Raw genomic sequence first — 14,746 nt, forward strand, 5'->3', positions numbered from 1 at the left:
TCCTTGGTTGCTGTGTCCTCTCTGCCATCATTGATAAGGCTATTTATGTTAATTGTTGCAATTTGCTCTTGAGATTAGAACTATTGTGTATCGTCTTATATCTAGGCCTACTATGGTATTATGAATCAATCAATAATCTATGAAACAATTATAAAACAATCAATTTGTGAGGTTCAAGTGGATTTGGACGTATACATGAATAACCGAATCGTCAAGTCCGGCTGCCTGATGTGCCTATACCCCTCCACCGTGAACAATTCTCTATTTATAATGTCATCTTATCACACTCCCCTTGAAGGCAGCAGCAAGTGCACTTATGCCTTCCTTTGTTAGGGTGAGTTGGCAATTTCCTCAGAGATGGAGCAACTGGAGGCAGCTCTTTTCTTTGATAATGTCCCTGACACCTGGACCAAACTGCTGTTTCCATCACGACTGGCTGAGGCAGGGCCAAAGAAACATGTCATAAGCCTCCTGGCACCAGGAGTCACTCACCAGCTATGCATTTAACAGCAGCACTCTCACCACTACACTATATAGAACATACGGTCAATGCCAAAGGGACATTATTGACTGGAAAGTTGTCTGAGAGAGAGAGAGAGAGAGTGTGTGTGTGTGTGTGTGTGTGTGTGTGTGTGTGTGTGTGTGTGTGTGTGTGTGTGCGCGCGTGCACACGTGTAGTCAAGATTGGTCCTCATTATTGTTGGTGTACCCTGTCAGTTTCTAAATGCGAATGAGCAAGTAGCAAGCTATAAAAAGGTTTATTGCAGGACCCTGAGCGATTTGTTCTATCATGAATCTGTTTATTTTGATCCACAGATGCCATTGTGCAGTGCCCTGCCCTGACTTTCATTCATTCAGCTTCTCTTCTTTCTTTTACAATCTCTTTAGACCTACATGACACTCAAGAAAATTAACACTCTCCTCTCTAGCCTGCAGTAATAATGAAAATATCAGTCAATCAAAAAAATACCATAGAAATCACATCAACTATTCAGAATAGTTGATAAGATTTGACACTGTAGCTAATTCTATGAGAATGACTATTCTATGAGAATAGTCTATTCTCCAAATCACCTCTAAACGGCTACTACAGTGCTATGATATTTAGCCTATAAAGCTATTGTCTACTGGTTTAAAATAGAAAAATATCTTACCACAATGATGCATTTGGGAACCCCAGCTATGTGACTCATTGCATCGTAGTTATTTTCAGCAAGCGACACTTGTAGTCTTGTACCTATTCTATTGTATAAATAAATGATAGGGTTATTCGCTGGTTTGTGGAGCTATGAGAGGAGAATGTGCAGGTCTAGGGCCCATCTGTGGCCTGTCTACAGGTCCAGTGATGTATGGCTGTGGGCTGGGTGGGCACAGTCAGGGTTCTGTGTAGCTGCTCAGTGTGGCATAGAACTCAGGGCACTTCAACCCCCAGTCCCTCCTTACAGGTACCCCACAGCCCACCCACCACTGTGCACTACTCATTTACTGCTACACTGGTTTTCATAATTAGCGCCGCAAGGCCTCATTAAATCTGCTCTAATGAATAAATATTGTATTTCATAGCCTGATTACCAGATCAGCTCAATGCTCGAGCGTCGTAAACAATTATTTCCCTAAATATTCATCACCCCAAAGTGGATGATCATTGGTATTTAATACAGTACCAGTATTTTGAAGTGTATCTTTATTATGCTAATAGTTGAAATGAAATGCTCCTTTCTCAGAAATAAAAGAACATCCATGTCGAGATGGATGTTGCAATTATGTGGTCAGAAAACAGAGGACCTAAACATACAATATATTATGATATATTACTAGCTATACCATGATATGGAAAGCTGCTTGGAAACACTGACTCATGCAAGCATTCTAATGAGTCATTAGATGCGTGGTCAGGTGACAGTTAATGTTTTTAAACTGCAGTGTTTCCATGTAGGTATTAAAAACAAATATCTATAGGCTACATTGGACTTTGCGGCTTGGACTATAGCTTAAGTGGTGATCTATCACAATTTTAGAAATTATCTCAGATATTTTGCATGGTGTTTAGAGTACAAACAAAATGATATTCACAAAGCAGCCAAATGTATTTACTGACCATGCGGAATGAAGAATCCTTGGAAAATACATGTTTGTGACCTGAGGACACCAATCAAGATTAAAAAAATAAAACACTAGACAATGTTATTGAATGGTATTGCTGTTGACCCAGAAACAAAGACTTAACTTAAATAATCTACCTAAAGAAGCACTGTCACACACTAATAGTAGGCTACATTTTGCTTTTGGGTTCATTCCATGAACAAAATTAGGTGTGGACAGTGACAGTTTTGTGTGAAGAACACAAGCTGTAAACAGTGCAGGGCAAATTAAATACATTTAAAGACCACAAAGTAGAACACTTGGGCATAGAAATGTTGGTCGAAACGTTGGTCGTAACTCTATTGCCACTTAAGCAGTACCTAATACCAATCCTACTTACAGTGTGAAGCATCACTAGAAAATGAGAGAAAAGACATGGAAGCAGAGCGAGAATGTGCTTTAATAGGATAAGATGATTTACAGGTATGAGATTCCCATTAGAGTGTGCTAATTGTTTCCACACCATTAGTGACAGTTATCTAATGAAGGATATTTAACCAGGCTCTGTAGTATATCACACACTCTGGCTGTAGGTTTAGATGTGGAGGGCAATGAGCCCCAGACTCTCTTCTATGTCCTTTCCACCTGCACCATCTCAGTGGCATTAAGCCACAATGGAGAAACAGTGTGTGACATTGAAAAGTAGTTTTAATAAAATACTATATATGCCCAACAAAGGAATGAACATGTTTTGGAATTGTACAGTCGTCAACATAAGATGAACATCATTGATCGGTCTTGAAAATCAAAGTATTGGAGGGAAACCCTTGGAGAAAGGGGGGTATGAACTATATACATTTAAAACAATGTAAAATATAAACAATCAGCAATTTGAAAAAACAAAACCAGAAATCCTAATAATGCAAGTAAAGCATTTGTAATTACAAATGCATAATTGACAGACATCAATTAATTTGATTTCATCGAGCCACAGTAATAGTGCTTTGACCAAGGTTGCACTAAACAAGGTAATGGTATTTACACTGAGACATGTGGAGTTGTTGATATTGCAGCTAGGCACACACACCCACCCACACACACACACACACACACACACACACACACAGATAGTAAGAGAAGGTATTGTGCACAATCTGCACATAGAGCACACAGCCACGTCCAGGAGCAATGATGGTAGCAGTCTTCACTCACTGCCCTGCTCCAGCTCTTTCTTCAGGCTGCCGAGAGAAGTGCCAAATGTTAACTTACAATAACAAAGACATGCTGAACTAGTATGTTGTGACTCAGCACTGTTTCACAAACAGTGGGTCAGGACCAATTTGTGGCATTGAGTAAAAATCTATTTTTTTATAGCCGATCTACAAGTGAAAATAGCTGTTGTGTGCGCTGCGTTGTGTGCTTGTGAACCACTGCTATAGTCCCTATTCTAGCGGCAGATAGCAGATACCTATAAGGCGTGAAGAGCTGCCATGGGGGGGGGTATAGTAGACCCCCTGGGGGAACTCCGGTCAGCTAAGTAGCTATCAAGGCTTTGAATGCTTCAAGTTTACCCTTTCAAGTAGGCATGGACATTGTCATAGCCGTGATATTTCGCCAGGTAGACCAGCACTCCTGTGGCACAGCGTCCCTCTCTAGCTCTGCAAAAGCTGCAGTTGCAGATCCCTCTGCATGGCGGGCATAGCCACTCCTACAAGAAACCAAATAAATTAGAATGATCAGAATCGTCCAGACACCTCCCGTTGGACTGCTGCGTATCTATGATCATTAAAAAGTACTCACCGGATCAAGCAGAGCATCGCGAACCTCCTCTCCGTATCGATTGCGGAGACACGGGCCACAGAACTGACCCCTGACCCCCACGCACTCTTCATTACGGCAGTTGGTCTTGGTATCGACAGTCTTCTGGCGACACTGGTGGCAAGTTGTTCCCTGAGAAGAAGGAGCTCTCATTTAGTTCAGAGCGACGCAATCATTTAAAATGTAAAAAAAAAAAAATCAAAGTGTGCAGCCTGAACACGTTTGACATCAAAATGAAAGCAACTTACAGTGGATTGGCTGTAGACCTTTGTCTTCACATTGTCGCAGATTCTGTCCAGCTGGGCCTGGGTGACCTCCTCCACTGGACGCACCACATGCGGGATGGTTAGGTGTGGAGAGCGGCGGCGGGGCTGTGCCTGGCAGGGATGGAATGATTTAGCGGTTGATTCCTCAAGTAACTCGAATACAAAAAAGAAAACTCAATCACAGTTAAAGGTCCTTTCAGATAGGCAGTGTATGACGCAGACGTTGTCGCCTGGATCAACGACAGGTCTGCTCATGACTGCTCATGACGAGTGCAAGTGGAGAAAAAAAAGCTCAACACAATCCAGGTCTAGTCAGTCGTGGACGTGTGCACGGAACGAGCACACGCGCAACAATTTCACGGGACCACGCTCACATAAATACGCTTGCGTTGTCGCCCCTCAACTTCTCTTGCGCGTACAAAAAACGCAGATGTCTCATTGATAATGAATTACTAAGTGCGTTAAATTCTGCCCATCTGAAAGGACCATTACTGTGTCAAAGCTTCCATCTCTCTATATCTCTGCGTTAGCACATTAGCTAAATTAAATGTCTATATATTATATACTATTTGTAAACCTACCTGTTCATCCACCTCCTCATAGTAGCGGTTCTTGCGCACCAGGTTGAACTTGTCTTCAGGGTCCTCCTCTGGAGGAGGGCTGGGGGGGCCGTCGACCTGCGAGCGGGACCGCGTGTGGGGTCGGTAGGCAGGTTCCACGGACTTCCTCCTCCATGTCCTCGGGGTTCCCATGGATTTTCGTTTTGGGAAGAGGCTGGGTAGTGGTACTTTGTTCAGCTCTGCCATCAGCATTGCTAGCTTAAAACGCAAGGGGGACACAAATGATCTGTCAACATCGATGAGGACTAAAGTTCCATCACTTAACAGGCTGCATTGATTGAAAAGCAAAATCAATTTTTAAGTGTTATGGAATCATACCATGGCTTTGTTCTCCTTGATATTCGATGCCCTCTTATCCATGAAGTTCTCTGCAGCCTCAGAGATCAAGGACTCTTTGGGCTGAGGCCTCTTCTGCCCCGCCTTCCTAGTGGGGAACGTCATTGCCACCTTCAGGCCGCGAGACCTGCAGCCCCGTCTCTTAGGTCCAATGACTGAGTCTACTTTCTGAAATTGGAATTATTTTAAATATATAATATATGTATATACAACCGGTGAAACAAATACTTTCAGAAAAGGCGTTCAGAAATATTCTATAATGTCATCACCATTTGAAAGAAACTTACCATCGCTCTCATCTGACTGTTGATGTCATTGTCCTCAACACCGCTAATAGTATCCTCCTCTGATGTAGACTCAAACACCTTTGGCCTTTGTACCGGACTCTTCCTTTGTCTCAACTTCAAGCCAATGTTCTGAATATAAAAATGAAAACATGGCATGAAGACAAGACAGATACAGAAATGTAAGTTTACATCCGTAGACTCGGTTATCATTAGTTGTACATTTGGCAGTGCATAGTTACCGTGCTTGCAAAGCCCCCATCAGAGCCAAAACTGTCACAACTGTCATCAGAGGAAGAAGAAGAGGTCTCCATAGGGACCAAAGGAACATTGCGGAAGCTCCTCAAATTCATCCTAGTGATATGGGCTGATGTGGACATCATTGTGATATGGGCTGATGTGGACATCATTGTGATATGGGCTGATGTGGACATCATTGTCTAGGAATAGGATAGGGAACACAAGCACACTTTGATCATGGTGCCTTTGCCACCTTGTTATAACATTTAATAGTTAGAACACCAACACATCTAATGTTAGTTAGTTGCAAGACAATTTAAGACAGAGACAAACCTGATGTTTAATATCGAGCAGGCATTCCTAAATTGTAGCATGCAACACAGTAGCCTGCACGAGTCAGTCACCATCTTAAAGTATTTAGCTGTACATTTGGTAACGTAATTAGGCTACATTCACAACATAAGGCTACTTCAGGTGATATCTTGTGAGATAACAGCGTTAAACTTGCATAGGAAAGTCTGGTGACGCGAGTTTAGTTTGGAAGAAGCTAGCCATGGTTCATGTTCCAGGGCTAGGAAGAAGCAAAACAATTGCTGTTCACTCAGTCTCAGAGTTGTGTATTTATTATTATTTTTCGTAGGTAGGAGGATACAAAACATGGATATAGATTATTGTTTTCCAACTGTTCTTACCTTCGATCGCGTGGCGGGCATTTTTCCAACGACTTGACAGACACAGGATAAAGTTCCTTCTGCAGGATAAAGTTCCTTCTGCTATGCAGGCGCAGCACAAAGTGAATCAATGAATGCTGACTCTGACTGACTGAGTCTGACTGACTGAGCATTGCTGACTGTTGGCGCGAGAAAGATTTTCATTTCCCGCGCCACGATGTTGTCCTGGAAGCTGTGTAGATTTTGTTTTCGGGAGGTGGCCTAAAGATAAATGTTCCACGAACATTGACCGACTAAAACAAATCACAATGTAAAACTGTGCTTAACATTTCGTACAGAATTAGCTGTTATTCAACTTAAGTTTATTAAACTAACGAATCGTAAGTATCCACTGAATATAAATCGCAGTACCGTTCAGGTCCTTTGCCGTGGCGCGACTATTTTTACTTGTTCATTTACATACAGCGCGGGGAAAGCCTATAGTGACGTTACTGCGCGGGTAAATTCTCTGGCATTCCTGGCTTTCTCAGTCAATGTGGTAGAATCAGTCTATGGGTAGAATAGACAGTAGACTAGACTGCGAGTGAGACAATACAAGTATAAAGACTACTAGGCTACCATAACTGTTATATAGGAAAAAGGTAGCTTACTGTTAACAGAAAACATTGAACAAAATTGACAAATCTTTCACTTTTTCAAATATAAACATTTTCTATTTGTGTGCAATAAACAATATCCTGTATCACAGCCATTGGAATATACAAATACTCCACACATTCGCCAACAAGAAGAAAATGATAATTTCCCCCCTAAAATGAATCAGTAAACATAATTCATAATTGTGTAAATCTCAAAGCACTCCTATTGTCTATCGGCAAAAACTCATATAAACCTGCCTGCATGCATGATCATCAGCATACAAAACACACAAATGTATAGCCCATATTAGCTTCGACCACCACCTCTTCTCCATCGACCTCTAACTTGTTTATTGTCTTGGTGTGGTGATCTCTTCTGTCGCTCCACTTTGATCCACCCCCCATCATTGACTTTGGCATCCTGCCTTTCTCTGTCAGGGTTTTCTGCCACATACAATATGCCTGGTATCACCCTTGGCTGGAGGTTATGTGATGTGACACTGTAACTACTGGACCTTGGCCTCCCTGACTGCTGTGAGGTTCTGCTGTTTTTATTCTGGGTGAAGTTATTTCTGTTTTGGGAGCACAGGGTGAAGTTATTTCTGTTTTGGGAGCTCGCTTGTCTGCTGCCTTCCCCTCCTCTCACACTGTTGCCAAAGTACCGGTAGTCGTTTCTGCGGTAGTCGTGCACCGCCCCAGCGCTGAGCGGGCGTCCCCTCTCTCTCTCGGAGGCACTCTCGGAGGTGGTGCTGGAGGGGCTGCTCCCTTTGGAGCCCAGGTGGAGAGTGGAGAGCTTGGCTGTGAGGCTGCCGGTAGGCGTGGAACTCATACGCGAGTCAGACCAGTGAGTGTTGGGGCTGCGGCTGGGAGAGCGTCGCACGACCGCGGCATAGGAGGACGCCTGGTCTCCATATGCAGACACAAACTGAGGCAGAGTGCGAGCATCTGAGCAGCAGGAGGCGGCTGGAGGCCTCTGAGGTCGCTGGTTCATCAGCTGCTTCAGCCTGACATTGTACATCCACCTGGGGTCTATGTCTGAAAACAGCACACATTGTGTTCAACTATTTCATGATGACTGTTTTTGCTTGATACATATTTATCTAATACATCTTTGATTTTTAGATATGTTCCCTTTTTCTCTCTCTCTCCGAATACCATGAATTTCTAGAGAGAATTAAGACCTTTAATTATTATCATAATGGAAACTGAAGCTTGCCATCATGTTAGATATAGGCCTACTTCCAGGGACTGGAAAAAGGATGAGAGAAAAAAACAAAAACAACATGACAATATTTGTTATAACTTATTGTGCGTTTTCTTTTTTTCTTAAAAATAAAAATAAATCGGGCGCCCGCTGGCCTAGTGGGCTCTGGCCTGACAGTGCGTCACATGTTCGAGTCCCGTTCATGACGACCTTTGCTGCATGTCTCTCCCCATCTCTCTCTCCCTCTTTCCTGTCATATATACTATATATATATATATATATCTTACACCTGTTTATTTTTTTATGTCTATAATAGGCCTATATCTTTGCTTTTATTTGTTCTATTATGCTTTTAAATGCCCTTTTATGCCTTTTATGTAAAGCCTTTGAATTGATTGATTGAATCGAAGTGCTAAAACATAAACCACTTCACCGTAAGCTCATTTCATTTCAAATTTTGACAAAAATAGGGACGCAGCATTAAACAGCAACATGTGTCTACCAGACACATCTGGTTTTCCTCAGGGCAAAATACATGCATGATGATTGTGACATAATCCTGCCAGAACCCTTGATCAAGGCACTGGCCTCAGAGCTTGGAATTAGTCACCTGACAATGCTCTGTGGTTGCCCAGTGCCCACTGTAGTTAAGATGTGTTCAATACAATGGAAACATTTTCCACAAGCGGATCAAAGCACAATTTAGTTGGTAAAGCCTCGGAATATACAAGGCGACACAAGGTAAATGTATCACCCACAAGGTACTGACAAAAAGGCAGTTATGGGTTGAATTACCAGAGTTTGACCTGCTCCTGGGGTTCCTCTCAATGTTGGCCTGTGCTGGTCCTATAAGCAGCTCCACAGTCTTGATTGTATCTTGTCCTCCCGTAGGACTCCATTTCAACAAATGGCTGTGTCTGGTAGACCTAGGTGACCGTACATCATTCTGTGGGATCATACCAAAGAGAAAACACACGTTTCCTTGCTGTATTAAGTTTTGCATCAGACGTATTATTTATGTTACAACGTTTAGTTTGAAGGTAGCCTGGCTTTGCCAGACACAAAGCATGGATTATCTGACGGCTCATCCCCGCAGTGAAAGCATAAGTGAATCCACGTTATCAGAATGGCTAAAGCCTCTGTAGAAGTGACTTGTCTTTAGATCTCATCCTGTATTCATTGTAGTTACTAACCTCATAATTGACAATGCAGTCCACATTCTGGTTGTTCTGTATTCCAACAACCCATTTGTCCATCACAAATGGTGGCTGAAATGCAATAGCACTGGTAAAAAATTTGACCTCACACATATCAATGCTTTTGATAAAAATGTATTCACCAGCAATATTATGTTGAGAAGTTTTGGATTGAAATGTGTCAATCACCATTCTGTAGAATGAGGGACAAAGTCATTGTCGTGCAGAAACCATGTCCATATAATTTATAGCATACTTCGTCGTACAAGATTGCTGCACAAAATTTGTGAAAATAGCCAATAGCATACAAGCTTGCAGCGTGTTTCAATGCAGCACGCAGTGAGTTTGTAGATCAGCTATTTTCGTTATATTTGAAAGTGTCAAATGTCAGTTGATTGTTATAGCTCAGGACTGAATAACTACATTGTATCCATTGGAACAGTGTATTTTAAAGTGGTCTCCGGGGAGCCCCAGGGGTCCTTGAGGGGGTTCCAGGGGATCCCCAGCTAAATGTATTAATATAGCATCAAAATCAGTTTTCATTTTCACAACATTTTCACAAAACATCTTGACATTTTTGGAAAGTCATGGTTGGGTCCCTGGCACAAAATATGAATTGGGGGTCCACGGCCAAATATTAATTTGGGGATCCTTGACATGAAAAAGTTTCATGGACTATAACAACTGATTGAACATCCGCCATTTTTTTCCCCATTTCCTGAATGGTTTTGGACATACAAGGTTTCTGCCCGAAATCGACGATATAATGCTACGATGCCATTCATCTTGTTCAGGATTGCACCTTAGTCATCCTCTGATTATCCACATCCTGCCGGTTGGCATTAAATGTGACGTCTTTGATGTAGGTCACAGCAACTTCATCTCCATCAAGTTCCATGTATAATTTCCATTTGCAGTCCTTCAAAAGAAAGGTAATGGTTAAAAATTGTAGGTCTTCTGGTACAGTCAGCTCCAGCCTCTAATAACTTTATTATTACATTTTTATAATATCACTATTCTTTGCAAAGAACTTGTACCTAAACCAACAGCACAACCTAGAGGTTGTTTGTTGGTAATGGCAAATTATCAGCAACATCAGGTGTAAATTAAATATTATCAACATTTTTTATAAATAAAGGTTATAGTACAATGTAGTCATAAATGTGAAATGTATTGCTGAAATAATTTTACACAATGTCACAATGCTAAATATTTTTTTAGCCCCACAATAAACAAATTGCATATTTCCATCAGTTTCTCCATGTGACATATAAAATCCTCACTAGTAGGAGGCACACTTCGTGTATATATATATACTGTATATATATATATATGCATGCTGACGAAGCAGTAATGATTTTGCCAATCCCCAAAAGCCCAGCCAGGAAAACCACAGGTCACAGCTTAACCACACAGGGTTCACTGTGTGGGGCCAATCTATTGTCTCGGGATCACAGAGGAAGACATCAGAGGAGTGTCTCTAACACACTCGTTGGAGGAGTCCCGGCCCTCTCCTGCACCGTCCCCCCAGGGGCTGGAAATGGCTCAAAGGGCGGGAGCGTCAACAAGACCTTGGCTTAGGAAAACAGTAGCCCTGCGTTGTTGGCCTAGTGTCGGTCCTGGACGGCCGCACCGGGGCTCCCGGGTCCACGCTCGTCTAATCACTCCAGCAGAAACAATGTCGGGTAATGATGCCCAGGGCCCCCGAGTGCGTCTAATGACAACTCATACATAATGCAGCACCTTTCACTTGGCTGCGCGGTGATATCCTCATTAGTAGGGGACCCTCAGTGGCTGTCAGATGGTGGCCGCACAATCGCAGGCCCTTATTTTGTCTTTGAGAAGTGCAGCTGCTTGCATGACATCGCCAGCAAAGAGGGGCGAAGAAGGGGAAGAAAATGCAGTGCGGGTTTGTTTTATTTAGTGCAAAAAAACCTTCCAGTTTGTAAAAACAAGGCTGACACGAAACCTGACACCAGGCAGGGGAAAATAATTAGCTCTCATTTTCTCAGCCTCCTGTTTCCTTCTCCCTGCTGTGTTTTCTACCCACTAAACCACCACATGTCAGAAGAAATGGGAGGCAATTAGCAGGCTCGTTTCAGCCCTGCCGAACACATTGAAAGAGGACTATTTATGATGGGACAATGAACAGCTGAAAGATTAAATAACATTTGCCTTTTAAAAAGAAATTACTTCTGGCTAAATGGGCTATTTTTGATTAAATTCAAACAGCAAGTGGAGGGCCAGCCTTTCTCCACAGTTTGAACCCCTAACAAAGGGGCTGTGAGCAGGGCGATGTGGTGCACTGTTGAAGATGAAATATGTATTAATTATTCGTTATTTTGTACGTACATGTCTAGTTGAGATGGGGGAAAGGCTCAGTAGAAGAGCAGTCAACAGTATGATGATGATGATGATGGTGATGATGATAATGGGTAAACCTCACATCTTGACAACAGGCATTTCTCACATCATTCTGGGTGTCCATTTGAAATAAATGACTAATGAATGTGAACGTTCAAACGAGCTGATTAAACAACAAATAACAAAACAACGCTAGGGAATATTATTTTTGTATTCCCTTGACAATGAATAAATATCCCCAAATAACGTCCACAATGCAGATTGGCAGAATAAATGTATGTGCCGTTAGAAACTCACAGCGTTTCCTTTTCCTGCCTTCCAGTGGTACCCAAACACCAGCTCCAGATTGACAGTCTTTCTCTCCTCTTCCTCCTCTACCTCCTCATCCTGGGTAGAAAGTGTGTCAAGGCTGAGCACTGAACGTCATACCAGACATTTAACAGAGCATAAGACATAAGAACTGTACTGTACTGTACCTTCAACAATGGTGGAAAGTGGTAGAGCCCCAGGTAGTCATATGTTAGCTTCTCGATTTCACCCTAACAAACAGGACATGGAAATCAGATTTCTGTGAATTTGCACATATCCAAAATTTGGAATGATAAGAGTTTAAAACTTTCTCAGCTTTTGTAGACTATTATGTTTGTGCATAACTGTGGTTGGGGTTCAACTATATGCTCTACCTTAAGGTGCATGATGTGACCTTTGGACCTGACACCTATGTCCCGCATGTCTGTTTCCGTAAGCAACAGCAGCCTCTTGCCTGTTATGTGGTTTTCCATAAACAGGTCTGCATACAGCTGCATGCCACATGCACTCTCCCCTGAGAAGTATGAGGAAACCAAACAGTAGCACGTCATGTAGGAGGTGACAGCCTTAAGAGTTATATCTCACATGATCTGAAGACACAGAGCGAAGAAAAACAAACCTCCTCCAAATATCTGCTGCATCCAGAAATGCTGCAGGCATAAAGATAGGAACATATTATTCTTTTTCATTAGGGATGGTAAAATACTGTATATACATATAATTACAAATAGTTAAAGAATCGTAATATCGCAATATGCTAAGCACCCAACAGCAGAATATCTATATAATTAAAATATGCATATACACTTTAGAGTGCTATGTCTACAAAAATGTAGACATAGCAGGTTGTCAAGGCTAGGGAAAGTGCTACAGCAAGTGACAAGGGTTTTCAGACTACGGCGAAAGACGGCAATAATTTGAGATATAATATGAATGTGAAGCAGCGCCTTTCGAGCTTGCAGATCTGGTACTTTTTATGCTTTTTGTGATGGTGTAGTACAGTGGTTCTCAACAAGTGGTCCGGGGACCACCAGTGGTCCTTGAGGGGTTTACAGGTGGTCCCCATCTAAATGATGGAGAGTTGGTAACCAAATGGATCCTTATAGATCTTTAACTCTTGAGAGAGTAAAATGAAACCAAATGGACCCATAAGGTGCATTTGGTTTCATCTTATGCTCTCAAGAGTAAAATTATTGTTAAACATCTGCATTAGTTAATTTACAAGTCTACACAATTAGAGAATTTAGAAGAATTGTTATTTTGATAAACGTTTGCCTGTTATCTCTCCTATGGTACAAGAATCAATATCGCATGGAATTGTAGACAAAGTCTATAAGTTTTAGGTATGAGAGGCTAAATCTAGAGCTAAAGGACCTTGACATGAAAAAAGGCTGTAGTATGATCAAGTAGGGCATTCATTTATGACAAAAGGAAATAGATCAACACTCACCACATGTTCCTCAGACCAGGCATAGATGTCAAGGTTGGGCAGCAGCTAAATAAGAAATGAGATAAACAGAAGTAGTACCAGAAGGAAAATGGTGGGAATGCACGTCGGCCTGACATTCTTAAAACAAAAAAAGATAATTACACTTTGTTATAACTATTCCGGTGCCCGGCTGTAGAGCACCAAGTCAGTGACAATGGATGTTGGAGATCCATGCCCCACCCGGCTATGCAATACCCGTTGTACCCATGTCAGAGTACCCGTTCCACCCATCTGTCTGTGTGCCTTTGTTCCCATAATTATGGAGTTCTGTTTTAGGCCCAATTATGGAGTGTTGTGATGTCGGAACAGGCCAGCTCCATATATGAACACTGGGCAGGGGCCCTGTCCAGAGGCCTTTTGTGGTGGTTCTGGACAACCTTGGGTCCGACCGACTTGACACCGGGCACTGCACTCCCTGTGGAGTTACGTGCATTACAGCCATTTACAGACGTGTACAGACGTACAGAGACATGGTGCATTTATAGATAGATGTAAAATTGCAATCTTTTCCCTGATTTTGAAGCAATTGCACTTCCAATTATTTTGTTTTTCGATTAACATGACTGGCTTTTAATGGTCTCCAATCATACATCTAATGTCCATGTGACTGATCCAGGGACATATTGTTTTTAACGATAAATCATTTATCGCTCCTTAAATGTAATCAGGCATAAAGTTTCCATGAATCTGGCGTATAATGACAGAATTGGAAGAAAGATGACTAAATGAATGACTAATCTCCAGCATTCACTATCTGCTTCCCACGGCATCAGATAACGGCTCTGATTGTGAACTGAATGCCAGTCTCCACAGATAGGATTTCAGAGTCACTGCCATACACTTCTGTGCAGCCACCCATCTTCTAAAGTCCCTCAATCCCGGCTGTATTTTACGCCTACTCCAGTGCTGTGGTTCAGAAGTAAACAGATTGAAAAAGCACTCCCTCTCTGCCAGAGTTCTATTACAGATGTTGCCTAATTGGAGTTACATAACATCACATTTTGAACAGCCAGATTGTATTTCACAAATGAGTTGCCTTCCTCCTTTTATTGAAGTCCAAAGAACACTGTTGACAAAGAGAGGAATATTTGAATACAGACAGAAGACTGGATGGTATGGAAATCTGTACCAATTGCAAAGCAATTGCAATTCTTAGACTGGGTTCAGTTTGGTTCACACAATCCTGCCCCCAAGTGGACTGAGTAGATAATCAAGAAATCCTAACATTC

At 42.1% G+C, this 14,746-nt stretch overlaps 2 protein-coding genes across 7 annotated transcripts in view; both read right to left on the reverse strand.

The window, feature by feature from the left end:
* Positions 1 to 3,218: 3,218 nt before the first annotated feature.
* On the reverse strand, positions 3,219 to 5,786 carry cdca7a (cell division cycle associated 7a; the record flags this gene model as incomplete). The annotated part of the gene is made up of 8 exons (XM_083777000.1): positions 3,219 to 3,320; positions 3,654 to 3,790; positions 3,883 to 4,032; positions 4,149 to 4,277; positions 4,748 to 4,984; positions 5,105 to 5,290; positions 5,410 to 5,538; positions 5,649 to 5,786. 8 exons carry the CDS (start codon positions 5,784 to 5,786, stop codon positions 3,287 to 3,289), a joined length of 1,140 nt encoding a protein of 379 aa, XP_083633126.1. The 3' UTR covers positions 3,219 to 3,286.
* Positions 5,787 to 5,810: 24 nt separating this feature from the next.
* Positions 5,811 to 14,746, reverse strand: part of map3k20a (mitogen-activated protein kinase kinase kinase 20a) — a 29,325-nt gene continuing 20,389 nt past the window's right edge. For 2 of the 6 annotated variants that reach the window (XR_014569976.1, XR_014569977.1), the window contains exons 12-21: positions 13,479 to 13,523; positions 12,648 to 12,678; positions 12,403 to 12,542; positions 12,196 to 12,258; positions 12,017 to 12,106; positions 10,158 to 10,274; positions 9,353 to 9,427; positions 8,955 to 9,105; positions 6,339 to 7,990; positions 5,811 to 5,846 (exon numbers count right to left, since the gene is read on the reverse strand). Coding sequence is in view for 2 of the 6 variants with exons in the window: in XM_083776996.1 (XP_083633122.1) it covers positions 7,263 to 7,990; positions 8,955 to 9,105; positions 9,353 to 9,427; positions 10,158 to 10,274; positions 12,017 to 12,106; positions 12,196 to 12,258; positions 12,403 to 12,542; positions 12,648 to 12,678; positions 13,479 to 13,523 (1,440 nt within the window). In the remaining 4 variants the exon portion in view is untranslated. Of the gene's footprint in view, positions 5,847 to 6,150; positions 7,991 to 8,954; positions 9,106 to 9,352; positions 9,428 to 10,157; positions 11,206 to 11,707; positions 12,107 to 12,195; positions 12,259 to 12,402; positions 12,543 to 12,647; positions 12,679 to 13,478; positions 13,524 to 14,746 lie in introns of those variants that run through there. The other 4 variants (XM_083776996.1, XR_014569978.1, XR_014569979.1 and 1 more) reach the window with 4 other exon arrangements.

Source organism: Protomyctophum parallelum (assembly GCF_964188405.1).
Source record: "Protomyctophum parallelum genome assembly, chromosome: 11".
Classification (NCBI taxonomy): Eukaryota; Metazoa; Chordata; class Actinopteri; order Myctophiformes; family Myctophidae; genus Protomyctophum; species Protomyctophum parallelum.